At 44.0% G+C, this 22,059-nt stretch overlaps 1 protein-coding gene across 1 annotated transcript in view; it reads right to left on the bottom strand.

Annotated features, from left to right (window-relative positions):
• Positions 1-22,059, bottom strand: part of acadl (acyl-CoA dehydrogenase long chain) — an 85,977-nt gene that overhangs the window by 39,963 nt on the left and 23,955 nt on the right. Inside the window, exons 6-8 of the mRNA XM_059647641.1 lie at positions 11,460-11,482; positions 11,145-11,308; positions 4,996-5,097 (exon numbers count right to left, since the gene is read on the bottom strand). Of these exons, the coding sequence (XP_059503624.1) occupies positions 4,996-5,097; positions 11,145-11,308; positions 11,460-11,482 (289 nt within the window). The remainder of the gene's footprint in view (positions 1-4,995; positions 5,098-11,144; positions 11,309-11,459; positions 11,483-22,059) is intronic.

A 22,059-nucleotide genomic window follows, 5' to 3' on the forward strand; every position in this document is an offset into this window, starting at 1 on the left:
CAAATGTCTCCTCATTTCCATTTTAAATTTACCCCCTCTAATCCTAAGGCTGTGTCCACGGGTCCTAGTCTCCCCGCCTAATGGAAACAACTTCCCAGCATCCATCCTTTCTAAGCCATACATTATCTTGTAAGTTTCTATTAGATCTCCACTCTAATGAATACAATCCCAGGATTCTCAGCCGTTCATCGTACGTTAAACCTACCATTCCAGGGATCATCCGTGTGAGTCTCTGCTGGACCTGCTCCAGCGCCAGTATGTCCTTCCTGAGGTGTGGGGCCCAAAACTGGACATAGTATTCTAAACAGGGCCTAACTAGAGCTTTATAAAGTCTCAGATGCACATCGCTGCTTTTATATTCCAACCCTCTTGAGATAAACGACAACATTACATTCGCTTTCTTAATCACGGACTCTACCTGCAAGTTATCTTGGACCAACACTCCCACATCCCTTTGTACTTCTGCTTTACGAATTTTCTCACTGTTTAGAAAATAGTCCATCCCTGTATTCTTTGTTCCAAAGTGCAAAACCTCACATTTGCTCAAGTTGAATTTCATCTGCCATTTCCTGGACTACTCTCCTAAACTGTCAATCTTTCCGCAGCCTCCCCACCTCCTCAGTACTACCTGTCTGTTTACCTATCTTCAAGTCACCGGCAAACTTCGCCAGAATGCCCCCAGTCCCTACATCCAGATCATTAATATATGAAGTGAACAGCTGCGGCCCCAACACTGAACCCGGCAGGACACCACTTGTCACTGGTTGCCATTCTAAAAAAAAAGAGCCTTTTATCCCAACTCTCTGCATTCTGTCAGACAGCCAATCCTCAATCCAAGCCAGTAGCTCACCTCGAACACCACGGGCCCTCATCTTACTCAGCGGCCTCCCGTGAGGCACCTTATCAAAGGCCTTTTGGAAGTCTAGATAGATAATATCCACCGGGTTTCCCTGGTCTAACCTTCTCATGACCTCTTCAAAGAATTCTAACAGGTTTGTCAGGCACGACCTCCCTTTACTAAATCCATGCTGCCTTTTTCTAACCCGACCCTACACTTGCAGGAATTTAGAAATCTCATCCCGAACAATGGATTCCATGGCTCCTTTTGGCCTTCCTATTTCTGCCTTATAGGAACAACTCTGCAATTTAATAAACTCCAGAAGAATTGGAGCAGGACAAAAGAAGTCAGGAGGAGAAACCTTCAGAACCACAAAGCTACAGAAAAGGAGTTTAATGAATCTATGTTAAGGAATAAGTAGGCTGTGTTAACAATTTCTTAATCAGTCTTAAGGACAGAAATCAACTGAAGAAGGTAATACTGATAAAATACAGAGGTTTGCCATAACAGAATCAAGTACAGCCCTGCCAACTGAACATGGAAAACAAAATGACGTTTAACTGAGATTATGGAATCTAAGATCATAAAATATCAGAGCATAATTAGGCTATTCAGCTTATTTTCTCACACCTCCATTCAGTCATGGCTGATATGTTTCTCAATCCCGTTGTCCTGCCAAGACCCTATAATCTTTGATCTCAACATGGATCCCTATGAAACTCCAGTCAGCATCTGCCATTCTGAAAAAGACCCCCTTAACCATATTCTCTGCCTTCTGCCAGTCAGTCAATCCTGTATCTATGCCAGTTCCTTCCCCCTAACACCATGGGCTGTTCTCGAAATTGAAACAGATCGCATCCACTGGCTCTCCTTTGTTTAAGTTACTCATTACCTCCTCAGAGAATTCAAACACATCTGTCAGATATGATTTCCCCTTAATGAAGCTGCGCTAACGATGCATTTCCGAGTATTCTGCAAACGTAACCTTTGTAATGGACTCTAAAATTTTATGAATGACTGAGGTCAGGCTAACCAGCCTGTAGTTTCCCATCTTCTGCTTCCCTCCCTTCTTTAATTGGGGTGTTTCATTGCCCATTTTCCAGTCCTCTAGGACCCTCCCTGACTCCAGTGGTTGCGGAAAGTTCATCACAGTGCCGCCACAATCTATCTCAATCACTTTCAGAACCCTGGGTGTAATGGATCCAGTCAGGACAATTTATCCACCTTCTCAAAATTCCCCTGGAAACCCCTGCCATTGCTGATCCACCATCTTCCTTGGGAGGTTCCCATTCCAATCAACTCTGGACAGCTCCTCCCACATTTACGCAATTATACTACTGTTACATAAAAACCAAAAGAACTATGGATGCTGTAAATCAAAATCAAAAACGTAAGTTGCTAGAAAAGCAGGTCTGGCAGCTCCTAAAGAGAGCTCAGAAGAACCAGGAGGAGACATGAGAAGTTGTTGGCAGATAGGATCAGAGTAAACCCTAAGGCTTTCTATAGGTAATTAAGGAATAAAAGAATGACGAAAGAAAGATTAGGCCCAATCAAGGATAGTAGTGGTAAGTTGTGTGTGGAGTCAGAGGAGACAGGGGAAGCGCTAAATGAATATTTTTCAACAGTATTCACTCTAGAAAACGACAACGTTGTCGAGGAGAATACTGAGATACAGGCTACTAGACGAGGTGGGATTGAGGATCATAAGGAAAAGGTATCAGAAATCCTACAGAGGGTGAAGATAGATAAGTGGGCCGGATGGGATTTATCCTAGAATCGTCTGGGAAGCCAGGGAGGAGATTGCCAAGCCTTTGGCATTGATCTTTAACTCGCCATTGTCTACAGGAATTGTGCCAGATGACTGGAGGATAGCAAATGTGGTCCCCCTGTTCAAGAAGGGGAGTAGAGACAATCCTGGTAATTATAGACCAGTGAGCCTTACCTCAGTTGTTGGTAAAGTGTTGGAAAAGGTTATAAGGGATAGGATTTATAATCATCTGGAAAAGAATAAATTGATTAGGGATAGTCAGCACGGTTTTGTGAAGGGAAGATCGTGCCTCACAAACCTTATTGAGTTCTTTGAGAAGGTGACCAAACAGGTAGATGAGAGTAAACCAGTTGATGTGGTGTATATGGATTTCAGCAAGGCGTTCGATAAGGTTCCCCACAATAGGGTATTGTACAAAATGCGGAGGAATGGAATTGTGGGAGATATAGCAGTTTGGATCGGAAATTGGCTTGCTGAAAGAAGACAGAGGGTGGTAGTTGATGGGAAATGTTCATCCTGGAGACCAGTTACTAGTGGTGTACCGCAAGGGTTGGTGTTGGGTCCACTCCTGTTTGTCATCCAGCCTCACATTTTATTATCTTGAGGGCGTAGAAGGATGGGTTAGTAAATTTGCAGATGACACTAAGGTCGGTGGAGTTGTGGACAGTGACAAAGGATGCTGTAGGTTGCAGACAGACATAGATAAACTGCAGAGCTGGGCTGAGAGGTGGCAAATGGAGTTTAATGCAGACAAGTGTGAGGTGATGCACTTTGATAAGAGTAACCGGAAGGCAACGTACAGGGCTAATGGTAAGATTCTTAGTAGTGTAGATGAGCAGAGAGATCTCGGTGTCCATGTACACAGATCCTTGAAAGTTGCATCCCAGGTCGACAGGGCTGTTAAGAAGGCATACAGTGTTTTAGCTTTTATTAATAGAGGGATCGAGTTCCGGAACCAAGAGGTTATGCTACAGTTGTACAAAACTCTGGTGCGGCCGCTCTTGGAGTATTGTGTACAGTTCTGGTCACCGCATTATAAAGGAGGATGTGGAAGCTTTGTAAAGGGTACAGAGGAGATTTACTAGGATGTTGCCTGGTATGGAGGGAAGGTCTCACGAGGAAAGGCTGAGGGACTTGAGGTTGTTTTCATTAGAGAGAAGGTAGTTGAGAGGTGGCTTAATTGAAACATATAAAATAATCAGAGGGTCAGATATGGTGGATAGGGTGAGCCCTTTTCCTTGGATGGTGACGGCGAGCACGAGGGGGCATAGCTTTAAATTGAGGGGCAAAAGATATAGGACAGATGTCAGAGGTGGTTTCTTTACTCAGAGTAGTAAGGGAATGGAACGCTTTGCCTGCAACGGTAGTAGATTCGCCAACTTTAGGTACATTTAAGCCGTCATTGGATAAACATATGGGCGTACATGGAATAGTGTAGGTTAGATGGGCTTGAGATTGGTATGACAGGTCAGCACAACATCGAGGGCTGAAGGGCCTGTACTGTGCTGTAATGTTCTATGTTTTGTTTTTTTTTGAATATGTGAGGAGAAATCAGAGTTAATGTTTTGGGTCCAGTGACGCTTCCTCAGAATTATTCAGAACAGCTTATGAGGCTTTTACTTTTGAAAAAAAGAGAGTTGGAATGAAAGAAGCAGCCTGAATGGGTGGATTCAAGCTCCAAGACCAGGATTTTTAGTTTCAGCTTTCAGCAGTTAGTCGGGTCTTGAAGTTGGATATAGAAGCTCTTATTTCTCTCTCTGTTATAGCTAGGGGTTATCTTCCTGCTGCTAGAATTGTTCATCAGATAATCTATTATACTGAATTCGGCTTTGTATATGGGATGTTACTATTATAGAATAGTTCATTTGTAGTAGTTACTGAATGCATTACTTTGTTAAACATTTCAATAGAGTTACAGTTAAACCAAATCTTTTATCTTATTTATATTTTGTCTGTTCTTAACTGTAATGTAAAAATAAGGTGCATTTTGCTAACAGTCAAATAGTTTGACCAATTAAATTGCATCTGGAACACAATGCTTTACACTTACCTTTGACGTAAGTAAAAGTTAGGGTCTAGGCTATCTTCTTCATATATTTTGAGGGGGTGTGATCTGGTCTATAAAACAGTATCAAGTTTTTCTACACTTCAGTGGTTCCTAGGTATAATACGATATTCACAAATCTGTCCCTTCCATTTATTTTCTGTTTGCAACCAATCCCGTCTCTAACCACCAATGCTACCTTTTCCCTTAACTCTGATTTTATAATTTTCCATACAACTGAGCCAATATTTAGTTTATCCTCAGAAATATATTCATCATAAGCAAATAAAAGTAAATACACAAATCAGCACATCACAGAAGTTACAACAAAAATCCAAATGTTACCTGTGGAAGTTCTGTCATAAGATAGTAGAAACCCTTATTAACCTCTCCAAGCAAAGCATCAGGTGGCAAGCATACATCCTCAAAGAAGAGCTCAGCTGTATCCTTTCCATATAAAAAAAGGACAATTATCATCAGTCTAGGTAGCACAGTTTACAACTTCTTTATTCTTTGCCATTACTTCAAATGAATATCCATAAAGCTTTCACACGGTATCCAAATACAAATAGAGAAAATAAAAATCTCTCTCTGAAATATATAGCAAATAGAAATAGAGCAAAGAACAATACAGCACAGGAACAGGCCCTCCAGCCCCCGAAGGCTGCACTGCCACATTTTGCCCTCCCACAAAGGCATTTTACACTTACGTGAGGAATAAGAGAATGATCAAAGAAAGAGTAGGGCCGATTAGGGATAGCATAGGGAACTTGTGTGTGGAGCCTGAGGAGGTAGGGGAAGCCCTAAATGAGTTTTTTGCTTCTGTCTTTACGAAAGAAACCAACTTTGTAGTGAATGAAACCTTTGAAGAGCAGGTGTGCATGCTGGAATGGATAGAGATAGACGAAGCTGATGTGCTGAAAATTTTGTCAAACATTAAGATTGACAAGTCGCCAGGCCCGGATCAGATTTGTCCTCGGCTGCTTTGGGAAGCGAGAAATGCAATTGCTTCGCCACTTGCGAAGATCTTTGCATCCTCACTCTCCACTGGAGTCGTACCTGAGGACTGGAGAGAGGCAAATGTAATTCCTCTCTTCAAGAAAGGAAATAGGGAAATCCCCGGCAATTATAGACCGGTAAGTCTCACGTCTGTCGTCTGCAAGGTGTTAGAAAGGATTCTGAGGGATAAGATTTATGACCATCTGGAAGAGCATGGCTTGATCAAATACAGTCAACACGGCTTTGTGAGGGGTAGGTCATGCCTTACAAACCTTATCGAGTTTTTTGAGGATGTGACTAGAAAGGTTGATGAGGGTCGAGCTGTGGATGTGGTGTATATGGACTTCAGTAAGGCATTTGATAAGGTTCCCCATGGTAGGCTCATTCAGAAGGTCAGGAGGAATGGGATACAGGGGAACTTAGCTGCTTGGATACAGAATTGGCTGGCCAACAGAAGACAGCGAGTGGTAGTAGAAGGAAAATATTCTGCCTGGAAGTCAGTGGTGAGTGGGGTTCCACAGGGCTCTGTCCTTGGGCCTCTACTGTTTGTAATTTTTATTAATGACTTGGATGAGGGGATTGAAGGATGGGTCAGCAAGTTTGCAGACGACACAAAGGTCGGAGGTGTCGTTGACAGTGTAGAGGGCTGTTGTAGGCTGCAGCGGGACATTGACAGGATGCAGAGATGGGCTGAGAGGTGGCAGATGGAGTTCAACCTGGATAAATGCGAGGTGATGCATTTTGGAAGGTCGAATTTGAAAGCTGAGTACAGGATTAAGGATAGGATTCTTGGCAGCGTGGAGGAACAGAGGGATCTTGGTGTGCAGATACATAGATCCCTTAAAATGGCCACCCAAGTGGACAGGGTTGTTAAGAAAGCATATGGTGTTTTGGCTTTCATTAACAGGGGGATTGAGTTTAAGAGTCGTGAGATCTTGTTGCAGCTCTATAAAACTTTGGTTAGACCGCACTTGGAATACTGCGTCCAGTTCTGGGCGCCCTATTATAGGAAAGATGTGGATGCTTTGGAGAGGGTTCAGAGGAGGTTTACCAGGATGCTGCCTGGACTGGAGGGCTTATCTTATGAAGAGAGGTTGACTGAGCTCGGTCTCTTTTCATTGGAGAAAAGGAGGAGGAGAGGGGACCTAATTGAGGTATACAAGATAATGAGAGGCATAGATAGAGTTGATAGCCAGAGACTATTTCCCAAGGCAGAAATGGCTAGCACGAGGGGTCATAGTTTTAAGCTGGTTGGTGGAAAGTATAGAGGGGATGTCAGAGGCAGGTTCTTTACGCAGAGAGTTGTGAGAGCATGGAATGCGTTGCCAGCAGCAGTTGTGGAAGCAAGGTCATTGGGGTCATTTAAGAGACTGCTGGACATGTATATGGTCACAGAAATTTGAGGGTGCATACATGAGGATCAATGGTCGGCACAACATTGTGGGCTGAAGGGCCTGTTCTGTGCTGTACTGTTTTATGTTCTATGTTCTATAATAAAAGCATCTTCACTGACAGGATCCACAACCCTCTAGGCCCTTCCTTCTCATTATTTGTCCAGGCGTTTCTCGAATGCTGCTATTGTGTCTGCTTCAACCACCTCCTCTGGCAACATGTTCCAAGCATTCATCACCCTTTGTGTGAAAAACTTGACCCCATCTCCTACCCTGCAGAATAACCCCACCGCCACACCTTGAACACAAGTTCCCTAGTAATTGACCCCCCCACCCTGGGAAAAGGCCTCACACTTTCCACTCTTCCTATATCATTCACAATCTTATAAACTGCTATCTGGCTGCCTTCAACCTCCTGCACTGTGTTGAAAACAAACCCAGTTCCTCCAACTTCTCAAAGTGTGGCCTAATTAAAGATCTATAAAGCTGCAGCATAACTTGCCTATTATTATACTCAATGCCCTTTCAAATGAAGGCAGGCCTTTTTTACTATCTTATCTACCTGCGCTGCTGCCTTCAGTGATCTGTGGACCTGCACACCCAGGCCCTCCTGTACATCAATACTCCTAAGGGTTCTGCCAATCGTTGTATAATTTCCACCTGTACTTGCCCTTCCAAAATGGATCACCTCATATTTGTCCAGATTTCCTCCAAATCATTTATGTTGCCTAGTACTGAGAAGTGAAACCAATGTAGATTTAGTATTGACAATGCAGACTTGATGGCCTGCCATACCCTCTGATTCTAGCAGTTTTAAAAGAGTAATCAGGGATTGACAGTAAACACTGGCCTAGCAAAAAACAATCACATCAATGAAACAGTAGAAAATTAATGATTGACATTGTTAAATATCTGACAATGCATAGTATTTCCTAAGAGAACAAAGGCAACTTGACTAAGAGTAGGTCATGCCTCATTAATTTATTCATGATTTAAGAAATCACAAAATAATACTGCACAAAAAGTTATATTATTCAAGGAATAAATTGAGTATATAAAGGGACTAGTCTATTGAGCAAGAGGAGAGAGAAGCAACAGGGAAAATTGAGGAGATAAGAGAATCAGAAAGAATAAATTTACATTTATATAGCATTTGTCACAGCTTCAAGTCATTGCAATTAAATATTTTCCTGAAGTGTCATCAACTTGATAGACATCAAAACGTACCATTTAGGAAGAGTATTTCAGAACCAAAATATTAAGCTGAAGATGACAATTTTGGTTTCTTTGACAGCAGTGAGTACAACACTGTTATAGAGTCACAGAGCTTTACACCATGGAAACAGGCTTTTTGGTCCAACTTGTCCATGCCAACGAAATATTCTAAACTGTTCGAGTCCCCTTTGCCACAATTTGACCCACATCCCTCTAAACCCTTCTTATTCACATACCCATCCAGATGCCTTTTAAATGTTATAATTGTACCCATCTCCTCCACTTCCCTATGGCAGCTCATTCCATATATATATCATCTTCTGCGTGAAAATGTTGCCTCTGAGATCCTTTTTAAATCTTTCCCCACTCACCTTTAACATTTGCCCTCTAGTTCTGGACTTCCCAACCAAAGAAAATACCTTGAATATTCACCATATCCATGCCCCTCATGATTTTATTAACTATTACACGTTGGACTTTAAGTATTCTATGGCATTACAGTGCATTTGGTAATCTACAGAGATACTTTCCACACCACTGGGCAGGTGGTACGTGAACCCAGATCTCCTAGCTCAGAGGCAGGACACAATTACTGCAGCAGAAGGTACAACATGGCTATCACTTTTGAACTGAGGCCAACTTTCAACTGCAGATGTATTAAATGAATTTAAATTGCACCAGCTGCCATAATTTGAATGTGTGCAGAGTGTTAGCCTGAGTATCTGGAGTACGATCCCAGTGACAATTCCACTATGCCTCTTTGTAGTTTACGCGGAACAATCCCTCTTCCGTAGGTACACTGGCCCCAAACCCCACCTCTTCCACTGTTACATCAATGACTGTATCGGGACTGTATCGGCACCGCCTCGTGCTCCCATGAGGAGCTCAAATAGTTCATCCACTTCACCAATACTTTCCACCCCAACCTTAAGTTCACTTGGACCATCTCTGATACCTCTCTCCCCTTCCTGGAACTCTCTTTTTCCATCTCTGCAACCACTTGGAAACCGATATCCATTTCAAGCCCACCAACTTCCACAGCTACCTAGAATACACCTCCTCCCACCCACCTTCACCTCTGCTGCATCTGCTCCCAAGATGAGGCATTCCACTCCCAAACATCTCAGATGTCCTCGTTTTTCAAGGACCGCAACATCAACCCCTCAGGGGTCAAGAAAGCCCTTGACCGTGTCTCCCGCATTTCCCGCAACTCATCCCTCACACCCCGTCCCCGCAATAACATCCAAAACAGAATCCCCCTCATCCTCATGTACCACTTCACCAATCTCCGAATCCAACGCATCATCGTCCGACACTTACGCCAGCTGCAATCCAACCCCATCACCCCAACTCTGTGTGACTCCCTTGTCCACTCCACACTCCCCTGAACCCCCACCGCATACGCCACTTTTCCCTGCAACCACAGGAAGCACTACACCAGCCCCTACACCTCCCCTCTCACCTGCACATCTGCTAATATAGTATACTGTATCCACTGTTCCGTTGTAGCCACCTCTACGTCGGAGAAACCAAGCGGAGGCTTGGGGACTACTTTGCAGAACACCTACGCTCGGTTCGCACTAAACAACTGCACCTCCCAGTGGCAAACCATTTAATTTCCCCTTCCCGTTCCTTAGACGACATGTCCAACCTGGGCCTCTTGCACTGCCACAACAATGCTACCTGAAGGTTGCAGGAACATCACTTCATATTTCGCTTGGGAACCTTGCAGCCCAATGGTATCAATGTGGACTTCACAAGCTTCAATACCTCCCCTCCCCCAACCGCATTCCAAAACCAGCCCAGCCTCTCCCTGCCTCCCTAACCTGTCCTTCCTCCCACCTATCCCCTCCTCCCACCTCAAGCCCAACCCACATCTCCCGTGTCTGCTTGGGTTTTCTCTGGGTGCTCCGGTTTCCTCCCACAGTCCAAAGATGTGCAGGCTAGGTGGATTGGCCATGCTAAATTGCCCGCAGTGTTCAGGGGTGTGTGGGTTACAGGGGGATGGGCCTGGGTGGGATGCTGCAAGGGGCGGTGTGGACTTGTTGGGCCGAAGGGCCTGTTTCCACACTGTATGGAACCTAATCTAATCTAATCGAACCTAATCTAATCTACTACCTACTAGCCTCATCCCACCTCCTTGACCTGTCTGTCCTCCCTGGACTGACCTAACCCCTCCCTAATTCCCCATCTACACTCACCTTTACTGGCTCCATCCTTTATCCATCTTCTATAACCCCTTCTCTCCCTATTTACTTCAGAACCCCCTTCACCTCCCCCATTTCTGAAGAACGGTCTAGGCCCGAAACATCAGCTTTCCTGCTCCTCTGATGCTGCTTGGCCTGCTGCGTTTGTCCAACTCTACACATTGTTATCTCTATACAACTATGCCACCATCTCACTGCCATTCTAAGTCACAGGACTTTGGAAATTCAGCCTTTAAAATACTCAAAGTTGAGGTGGATAAATGTGGATTGGCCACGCTAAATTGCCCGTAGTGTTCAGCGGTGTGTGGGTTCTAGGGGGATGGGTCTGGGTGGGATGCTCTAAGGGGCAGCGTGGACTTGTTAGGCCGAAGGGCCTGTTTCCACACAGTAGGGAATCTAATCTTAAAAAAAATTGATTATCAATGGCATAAAAGTTAATGTAGGTAAAATATGTTGAAGTGCTTCATCAGCCATAGTTATATTGAATAGGCAAGCAGGTTTGATTGGCTGAATTGCTGTTCCTATGTTCTTATTCCCCCTCTCTGTGCTGATTGGAGACTTCACCCCCATTCTGACATCCAGAACACGAGTAAAGATTTTATTTATTTCAATTACATTGAACGAAACATTGGATAAACCCAATGCAATCAAAGAAACGTTTAAAATGTCAAGTCAGGCAAACCTGTGCTTTCAAACCAATCTTCTCCAATTTCTTTCCTTTGATGAATCCATTCATGCCATTATCCACAAGAAACAGACTTAACCCATGGGCTTTGGAATGTGCCTTATGATCTGTTACAGCTACAACGATTACCACATCACACATCCAGCCATTTGTTATAAAAACTTACAACAGAAAAATGAATGATATACTGGAGGTATCTCTAACATATTATAAGAAACAAGCAGCCCAATTTTGGTTGCAGCAGCAGCACGAGCAGGAGCTTGGACCAGGGGCCTGTCGGGAAGCTGGTGAGTCACTGCTTTAAAAACTTACCTTGTAAATAGGCGGAGCATACGCTGAGCAGGAGTGGACACGGGACTGCTGAGTAAGTGAGGTAATATATTTGTATGGTCGCGCATTGGTAAGGTAACTAGTTCATTTTTTTTCCTTTATTTTACAACAGTCTCTTTGGGAATTTAGAATAATGGGAATGGAGGTCAGGGCAGTTGAATGTTCCTCCTGCAGAATGTGGGAGGTAAGGGTCACCACTAGTGTCCCTGCTGACTACATATGCGGGAAGTGCTCCAGCTCCTCGAAAACCGCATGAGGGAACTGGAACTGGAGCTGGATGAACTTCGGATCATTCGGGAGGCAGAGGGGATTATTGAGGGGAGTTACAGGGAGGTAGTCACTCCTCAGGTACAAGAAAAAGGCAGATGGGTTCTGGTCAGGGGATGGAAAGAGAACCGGCAGGCAGTGCAGGGATCCTGTGGCCATTCCCGTCAATGATAAGTATACCGTTTTGGATGCTGTTGGGGGGACGACAGGGGAAAGCATTGGGGCACAGGTCTCTGGCACAGAGTCTGTCCCTGCTGTTCAGAAGGGAAGGGGCAAGAGGAGCAGAGCAGTAGTCATTGGGGACTCCATAGTTAGGGGGACAGATAGGAGGTTCTGTGGGGACGGGAGAGACTCATGGTTGGTGCGTTGCCTCCCAGGAGGAAACATGAGAAGTTGGTGGATAGAGTCAGGGTAAATCCTAAGGCTTTCTATAGGCATTTAAGGAATAAAATAATGACGAAAGTAAGATTAGGCCCAATCAAGGATAGTAGTGGTAAGTTGTGTGTGGAGTCAGAGGAGATAGGGGAAGCACTAAAGGAATATTTTTTGACAGTATTCACTCTAGAAAACGACAATGTTGTCAAGGAGAATACTGAGATACAGGCTACTAGACTAGGTGGGATTGAGGTTCACAAGGAAGAGGTATTAGAAATCCTACAGAGGGTGAACATAGATAAGACCGCTGGTCCGGATGGGATTTATCCTAGGATCCTCTGGGAAGCCAGGGAGGAGATTGCCGAGCCTTTGGCATTGATCTTTAACTCGTCATTGTCTACAGGAATAGTGCCAGACTACTGGAGGATAGCAAATGTGGTTCCCCTGTTCAAGAAGGGGAGTAGAGACAACCCTGGTAATTATAGACCAGTGAGCCTTACTTCAGTTGTTGGTAAAGTGTTGGAAAAGGTTATAAGGGATAGGATTTATAAATCATCTAGAAAAGAATAATTTGATTAGGGGTAGTCAGCACGGTTTTGTGGAGGGTAGGTAGTGCCTCACAAACCTTATTGAGTTCTTTGAGAAGGTGACCAAACAGGTAGATGAGAGTAAACCGGTTGATGTGGTGTATATGGATTTCAGCAAAGCATTCGATAAGGTTCTCCACAGTAAGCTATTGTACAAAATGCGGACGAATGGGATTGTGGGTGATATCGCAGTTTGGATCAGAAACTGGCTTGCTGAAAGAAGACAGAGGGTGGTGGTTGATGGGAAATGTTCATCCTGGAGACCAGTTACTAGTGGTGTACCGCAAGGGTTGGTATTGGGTCCACTGCTGTTCGTCATTTTTATAAATGACCTGGATGAGGGCGTAGAAGGATGGGTTAGTAAATTTGCAGACGACACCAAGGTCGGTGGAGTTGTGGATAGTGACAAAGGATGTTGTAGGTTACAGAGAGACATAGATAAGCTGCAGAGCTGGGCTGAGAGGTGGCAAATGGAGTTTAATGCGGACAAGTGTGAGGTGATGCACTTTGATAGGAGTAACCGGAATGCAAAGTACTGGGCTAATGGTAAGATTCTTAGTAGTGTAGATGAGCAGAGAGATCTCGGTGTCTATGTGCACAGATCCTTGAAAGTTGCCACCCAGGGTGACAGGGCTGTTGAGAAGGCATACAGTGTTTCAGCTCTTATTAATAGGGGGATCGAGTTCCGGAACCAAGAGGTTATGCTACAGCTGTACAAAACTCTGGTGCGGCCGCACTTGGAGTATTGCGTACAGTTCTGGTCACTGCATTATAAGGAGGATGTGGAAGCTTTGTAAAGGGTGCAGAGGAGATTTACTAGGATGTTGCCTGGTATGGAGGGAAGGTCTTACGAGGAAAGGCTGAGGGACTTGAGGCTGTTTTCGTTAGAGAGAAGAAGGTTGAGAGGTGACTTAATTGAGACATATAAAATAATCAGAGGGTTAGATAGGGTGGATAGGGAGAGCCTTTTTCCGAGGATGGTGACGGCAAGCACGAGGGGGCATAGCTTTAAATTGAGGGGCGAAAGATATAGGACAGATGTCAGAGGTAGTTTCTTTACTCAGAGTAGTAAGGGAATGGAACGCTTTGCCTGCAACGGTAGTAGATTTGCCAACTTTAGGTACATTTAAGTTGTCATTGGATATGCATATGGACGCACATGGAAGAGTGTAGGTTAGATGGGCTTGAGATCGGTATGACAGGTCGTGACAACATCGAGGGCTAAAGGGCCTGTACTGTGCTGTAATGTTCTATGTTCTATGAATTCGGCTTGAAGCAATGGGCAGCACTACCTTGTCCTGTAAGTAGATCTAGTAGGTGTTTGTGGTGTGTTATCATTATAAATTTATATGTCGGTTAAGGTATTGATAGAACTTCCTGCTTCCAAATATATCTGTCAAACCTTCCTTCTGCATCCAAGCATATTTACACTTAGCACTATCCAACGTCCTGGATGCATATGCTCGTGGTCATTCCTCTCTATTGGGCCATCTGTGAGCTACCACTACCACAATGCCATTACACAGGGAGGCATCGCATATCAATACCAGATCTTGTTTGGGGTCAGTGTACCAACAGCTTAGCAGATGATAGCTGCTTCTTGATTTCCCTGAAAGCTATGGCTTGGTTACATGACATTTTCAAGGCTGACACTTTAAGGGTTGATGCAAAGGTACCAGGAGGAAGGCCAGGTTATACATAAACTTTTCAGTCACCTGCCAAAGTAAGAACCTAAGCTCTGGCATGGACATAGGAGCCAGGACACCTTTGATCACTCTCACTTTATCTTCCAATGGGTAGAACCAAATCTTATCAACTCTGTAGCCTAAATAGGTCATTTGGGGTGCCTGGTACACACATTTTTCTCTTCTAAGACATACGACTGCTTGGAAGAAATGTCTAAGAACTTTTAGTGTTAAAGTTTTGACTTTAGTGTTTGTGATCAAAATTAAAAACAACATATGAAAGGCTGAAGAAGTTAGTTCTAGTTTCTTGTTCAACAGATGCTATCAACCCGTTGAGTTGTTCTGTCAGTTTATTGTTCTCATTTCAGATTTCCAACATCAGTGGTAGAACATCGAACAGTACAGCACAGGAAAAGACATTTCGGCCCACAGTGCTGTGCCAAACATGACAACGAATTGAACTAATCTCTCTTCTGCCTACCCACAATTCCTATCCCTCTTTTCCTTGCTTATTCATGTGCGTACCTAAAAGCCTTTAAACATTCCTATCATATCCAACTCCACCACTATCCCTGGCAGCGCGTTCGAATAACTTTCCTTTGTATGCATTTCTTAGTTGTCCTGCTCAGCTGTTGCTGAAATGTTGTCTGTCTGCATTAATCCCCCTCCTTATGGTTTGTGTTTTAAAAACCATAAACCATAAAAATCCATTACTATTCAGTTCCTTGTAATTTCCATAAATCCAGCCTAAACTGATCCTTTTTTGTAGCAGAAAGACTTTTATGGCTTGTAATCTTGTAGCAATGGTATCCACGATTAAGTTTTTAGTCCACAAACAAGTGTGGATCTTTAAATGTACTAGGAAAACTACACTCCACTGCAATAATACTCTCAAATCTATAGAAATTATTCATCATAACAATGTTGAACACATACATCTAAAAGTGGAACGACATGGAAATATTCTTTCACCAATCTTCATTCCCTCTCCATTGATTATTTGCATAAATTTTATGAACAATTACTTCAAATGTAGGATTATAATAACTAATTTTCTTTGGGTTATACATTTTATCACTGACATATGTTTCATTGGGATTGGGACTGAAGCAATTCATACACAGAAATGTCCCTAGAAATACAAAAAGAGGCATATGTAAGGATCAAGTTGCCAATTAAAACTTGCTAGCTAACCTCATGTGAATAACTACAGTGAAAGACAGTTTTACCATCCCCAGGTGTACTGGTTTCCATAACAAAATGTTAATAACGAAATCATCCATTCGTATCTCATCGCAAATCCTTGGAGTAGGGGCTTATCACCTACAAATCAAGGTAAAGGCTTGAGGGCATTCATAGTGGAGGCTGAGTTGAATATTTTACTAACAACCTGGTTCAGAGATGTTATTACACACCTCTGGAGCACTTGGGACTTGAACTCCGGTCTCCTGGCCCAGAGGTAGGTTCCCTACCACTGCACCACAAGTGCTGTGCCCTGAGCAAGGTGTGACAGCGGGTGCAGACAGAAGCCGAGCTCTGCATCGTGTGTGTGCAGAAAATCTAACACGTGCTAGGTGTTATGGGATCATTTTCAAATAACAACTGAAATCAGTGAGCGGCAAAAATGACCTTTTTATTGAACATCAGCAGTAGCACAGTTTGAGGCAGCAATGAAATCCCAAAGTTCAGTTCTTACATATATTAAAATTCCACCACTATGGTGTTACACAGTTTTATCTGTTGTACACAGAAATGTGTGTGACATCTGTCCTGTGGAAGCAGGATATTATTTAAACATTTGCTAAATGCTGGCTGCGACATGGATTAGTGTGTCTGTCTGGGCTGCTTGCATTGTTAAGAAGTGTTAGTCCTTTTATCTTTTAAGGTTAATAAATGTTAGTTAAATCTAGACTTATATGATCTAAATAAGTTAGCAATTTTACATACACTAAATAAAAGTATAAAAAGGATATTAAAATGAATACTGCTGCAGGGTCATGAGGTTGTTTACTATTTGCCAGCGTTTCATTCATTCATGCAATTTCACAGAAGCACTGTTTTGATAGCAACTTTCCTATAGGGGACAGGAGCCCATTTAATATGTATTTTAACAGTACATGCTAGTGGAGGAAGCTGATTTGATATTCCACAACCTATTCAAGTCCCGAGAGATGGTTGCCAAGAGACTTATGAATAATATTATTTTTTCATAGTTTTGGGTGAGTCATGGAGACACCATGGCAGTGAGGGTATTGTTTCTGAATAGGCCAGTAGTGTTTGATATTTATTCAGAGGGAGATTTTGATGTAGATAGGTCTGACAAGGGTTGAAGGTGTGAAGCAGTAGTAAATGGGTTTGGAAGGAATGCTGTAATTTAGTCTATTTGGCAACAGTAAACTGGGCTACAAACACCACGATGGATGGATGAATGAATGAAAACGCATTATAATAAACAGTGAGTTAATAAAAGGTTATGAATGAATGGGAATGTGGCTTTAGTGAATATAGTGAGCTGGAGGGTGAGTTAATAAGCAGGCCTAAAATACAATATCTCAGTGTCAAAACGGTTTCTTTTAAAACATAATCTTTAACAAAGGTGAAATTGCATGTTTTGAAAAGGAGGGGTGGCGGGGGGGGAAATCAGCTCAGATAACTGTTACATGGTCTAGTTACATGAGTAGTTATGGAGTCATGGACTCATACAGCATGGAGCAAACCCTTCGGTCCAACCAGTCTATGCAACCTGTGCCAACACAATCCCAAACTAACTAGTCATACTTACCTGCTCCTAGCCATATCCCTCCTAATCCTTCCTATTCATGTAAGGTTGACACTGTTATAGATGTTTTACTTTAACTTCGTTAATTAAATAGGAATATATCCACTTAAAGTTGTGCAATTCACTATGACATTTGCCAAAGACATCCCATGACATTCTCCTAAAGCTTCCACTTATAGCCTCCTTTCTGACTTGCTTCATTCCATCAGCTGCTGTTCCTACCCTCTGTTCTTACAGCACAAGTCCCCATTGTCTGTTGCCACCTCTAGGGACTTTTGCTGCTCTTCTTTCCCATTCTCATCTCAGCTGCAGTGGAGTTCTGGGACGTCTTCAGCACTACCTGACAAACTTAACCACTAGATGGAGACAAGTAATTCTGAAACCAGGCAAGCAATTCTTTGACAACAAAAATATACACTGCTGGAAAAACTCAGCATGTCTGGGCAGGATCTGTAGAGAACAAAACAACAAAGCAAATTACAGCACAGGAACAGGTCTTTCAGCCCTCCAAGCCTGCGCCAATCGAGATCCTCTGTCTAAGCCTATCATCTATTCTCTAAAGGGTCTGTATCCCTTTGCCCCCTGTACCTGTACAGATACATCTTAAAAGACACTACCACGTCCACTGGCAAAGCGTTCCAGGCACCCACCACCCTCTGTGTAAGAGCTTTCCACGCATATCTCCCTTAAACTTTCCTCCTCTCACTTTGAACTCATGAACCCTAGTAATTGAGTCCCCCACTCTGGGGGGAAAAAGCTTCTTGCTATCCACCCTGTCTATACCCATCATGATTTTGTAGATTTCAATCAGGTCCTCCCTCAATCTCTGTCTTTCTAATGAAAATAATTCTAATTTACTCAACCTTTCTTCATAGTTAACACCGTCCATACCAAGTAACATCCTGGTGAACCTCCTCTGCACCCTCTCCAAAGCATCCACATCCTTTTGTAATGTGGCGACCAGAACTGTACACAGTACTCTAAATGTGACCCACCCAAAGTCTTATACAACTGTAACATGACCTGCCAACTCTTCTAATCAATACCCCGTCCAATGACGGAAAGCATGCCAATTGACAACAGACAATAGGTGCTGGAGTAGGCCATTCAGCCCTTCAAGCCAGCACCACCATTCATTATCATCATGGCTGATCATCCACAATCAGTATCCTGTTCCTGCCTTATCCCCATAACCCTTGATTCCACTCTCTTTAAGAGCTCTATCTATCTCTTTCTTGAAACTATCCAGAGACTTGGCCTCCCACTGCCTCCTGGGGCAGAGCATTCCATGTATCCACCACTCTCTGGGTGAAGAAGTTTCTCCTCAACTCTGTTCTAAATGGCCTACCCCTTATTTTTAAAACTGTGTCCTCTGGTTCTGGACTCATCCATCAATGTAAACATGTTTCCTGCCTCCAGAGAGTGTCCAATCCTTTAAATTATCTTATACATCTCAATCAGATTCCCTCTCATCCTTCTAAACTCAAGTGTATACAAGCCCAGTCGCTCCAATCTTTCAACATACGACAGTCCTGCCATACCGGGAATTGACCTCATGAACCTACGCTGCACTCCCTCAATAGCCAGAATGTCCTTCCTCAAATCTAGAGACCAAAACTGCACACAATACTCCAGGTGCGGTCTCACCAGGGCCCTGTACAGCTGCAGAAGGACCTCTTTGCTCCTATACTCAATTCATCTGGTTATGAAGGCCAGCATGCCATTAGCTTTCTTCACTGCCTGTGTACCTGCTTTCATTGACTATTGTACAAGAACACCCAGATCTTCCCCTTTACTATCTAAATGGAGTCAAGTTAGGTAATCTGCCTTCCTATTCTTGCCACCAAAGTGGATAACCACACATTTATCCACATTAAACTGCATCTGCCATGCATCCGTCAACTCACCTAGCCTGTCCAAGTCACCCTGTATTCTCATAACATCTTCATATTTCACCCTGTCATCCAGCTTTGTGTCATCAGCAAATTTGCTAATATTACTTTTAATGCCTTCATCTACAAAGAACAAAGAACAATGAAAATTACAGCACAGGAACAGGCCCTTCGGCCCTCCAAGCCTGCGCCGATCAAGATCCTCTGTCTAGCCTGTCATCTATTTTCTAAGGGTCTGTGTCCATTTGCTCCCTGCCCATCCATGTACCTGTCCAAATATATCTTAAAAGACGCTAACGTGTCTGGGTCTACCACCTCCGCTGGCAACGTGTTCCAGGCACCCACCAACTTCTGTGTAAAAAACTTTCCAGGCATATCTCCCCTAAACTTTCCTCCTCTCACTTTGAACTCATGACTAAAATAGCAGAGGCTTTGATTAAGTATATGTGTATGTTCATGGTAGAATACTTAGAAAAGTAGGAAAGATGGTTTAAAATCAAGAGATGATAGGATGGGATGAATTTGAAACAATTACCATCACACCAGAGAAGAGCCCATGTACAATACACGATCAAGATCCCAGGATCAGATCATAGAATTCCTTCAGTGTGGAGGCCATTGAGCCCATCAAGTCTGCACTAACCCGCTGAAGAGCATCCCATCCAGACCCAGCACCCCCCAACCCAATAAGCCAGAAGTCACAAAGGCTAATCCACCTAGCCTGCACATCCATAGGCACTCAGGCGTTTTGGCATGGCCAATCCACCTAATTGCGCATCTTTAGGTTTCGGGAGGAAATCAAAGCACCAGGCGAAAACCCACAGAAATACACGGAGAACGTGCAAACACACAAGGACAGTGACCCAAGGCTGGAATCGAATCCGGGTCACTGGCACTGTGAGGCTGCAGTGCTAACCACTAAGCCACCATTCCACCCAGATGGCTGGCATCCTATGGTCGTAAGTAGTACAAGCAGAATTAATAGATTCATCAATTATAATCTTTCAAAGTTTGTAGGCTCTTCAGCCCCTCGAGCCAGGTCCACCATTCTAGATCATGGCTAATTTGGTTGTGGTCTCAGCTCCAGATTCCCACATACACCCCCATTAAATCTCTCTCATCTATCAAAATTCTTCACAACTAGGCTTGAATAAATTTAAAGACACATCTCACTTACCTCTGAGCAAGGGAATTCCACATTCTAATAAGCCATGTCAGAAAAAAAACACACGTCTTAATTTAGTGACATCTTATTTTTAAAATGTATCCCCAAATTTTAGTCACCCCTACAAGTGTAAAAATCCTCTAGGTATTCACCTTATTAGACCCTCAAGATCTATTCCAATCATATCACCTACAGAGATTATAGGAACTGCAGATGCTGGAGACTCTGAGATAACAATGTATAGAGCTGGATGAACACAGGCCATGCAGCATCGGAGGAAGGGGAAGGCTGACGTTGCAGGCCTAGACCCTTCTTGAGAAATGGAGGAGGGGAAGGGGTTTCTGAAATAAATAGGGAGAGAGAAGGAGGCGAATAGAAGATGGACAGAGGACAAGATAGTTGGAGAGGAGACAGACACGTCAGAGAGGTGTGGATGGAGCCAGTAAAGGTAGTGTAGGTGGGGAGTTAGGGAGGAGATAGGTCAGTCCAGGGAGGACGGAAGGTCAAGGGGGCGGTCAAGGAGATGCGGGTGGGACTAGAGATAAAGGAAGGACAGGTTAGGAGGCAGGAACAAGCTGGGCTGGTTTTGGGATGTAGTAGAGAGAGGGGAGATTTTGAAGCTTGTGAAGTCCACATTAATACCATTGGGCTGCAAGGTTCCCAAACGAAATATCAGGTGCTGTTGCTGCAATCTTCGAGTGGCATCACTGTGGCACTGCAGGAGGCCTAGGATGGACATGTCATCTGAGGAATGGGAGGGGGAGTTGAAATGGTTCGCGGCAGGGAGATCAGTTGTTTAGTGCAAACCAAGCGTAGGTGTTCTGCAAAGCAGTCCCCAAACCTCTGCTGGGTTTCCCGGATGTTGAGGATGCCACAATGGGAACAGTGGATACAGTATACTATATTAGCAGACATGCAGGTGAACATGTGGAAAGTCTTCTTGGGGCCTGGGATCAGGGTGAGGGGGGAGGTGTAGCACTTCCTGTGGTTGCAGGGAAAAGTGCTGGGCATGATGGGGCTGGAAGGGAGTGTGGGGTGGACAAGACGGTGCCGGACAGAGTGATTCCTCTGGAAAGCAGATAAGGGTGGAGAGGGAAAAATGCCTTTGGTGGTGAGGTCGGACGATGATGCGTTGGATCCAGAGGTTGGTGGGGTGGTATGTGAGGATGAGGGGGATTCTGTTTTAGTTGTTATTGTGGGGAGTGGGTGTGAGGGATGAGCTGCGGGAAGTACAGGAGACATGGTCGAGGGCATTCTCGACCACTGAGCCGGGGAGAAGTTGCGGTCCTTGAAAAACGAGGACATCTGAGATGTACAGGAGTGGAATGCCTCATCCTGGGAGCAGATGCAGTGGAGGAAAAGAACTGGGAATAGGGGATGGCATTTTTGCAGGAAGGTGGGTGGGAGGTGGTGTACTCTCGGTAGCTGCGGGAGTCGCTGGGCTTGAAAGGGGTGTTGCTTTCCAGGTGGTTGCCAGAGGTGGAAACAAAGGTCCAGGAAGGAAAGCGAGATATCAGAGATGGTCCAGGTGAACTGAAGGTTGGGGTGGAAAGTGTTGGTGAAATAGATGAACTGTTCGAGCTCCTAGTGGGAGCACAAAGCAGTGCCAATACAGTCATCAATGTAACACAGGAAGAGGTGGGGTATAGACCCAATGTAGGTACAGTAGAGGGACTGTTCCACGTAACCTACAAAGAGGCAGGCATAACTTGGGCCCATGTGAGTACCCATGGCCACCCCCTTTGTCTTTAGGGAGTGGGAAGAATTGAAAGAGAAGTTGTTGAGGGTGAGGATGAGTTTGGCTAAGCAAATGAGGGTGTCAATGGAGGGGG

The sequence above is a fragment of the Stegostoma tigrinum genome, chromosome 7 (genome assembly GCF_030684315.1).
Source record: "Stegostoma tigrinum isolate sSteTig4 chromosome 7, sSteTig4.hap1, whole genome shotgun sequence".
NCBI lineage: Eukaryota > Metazoa > Chordata > Chondrichthyes > Orectolobiformes > Stegostomatidae > Stegostoma > Stegostoma tigrinum.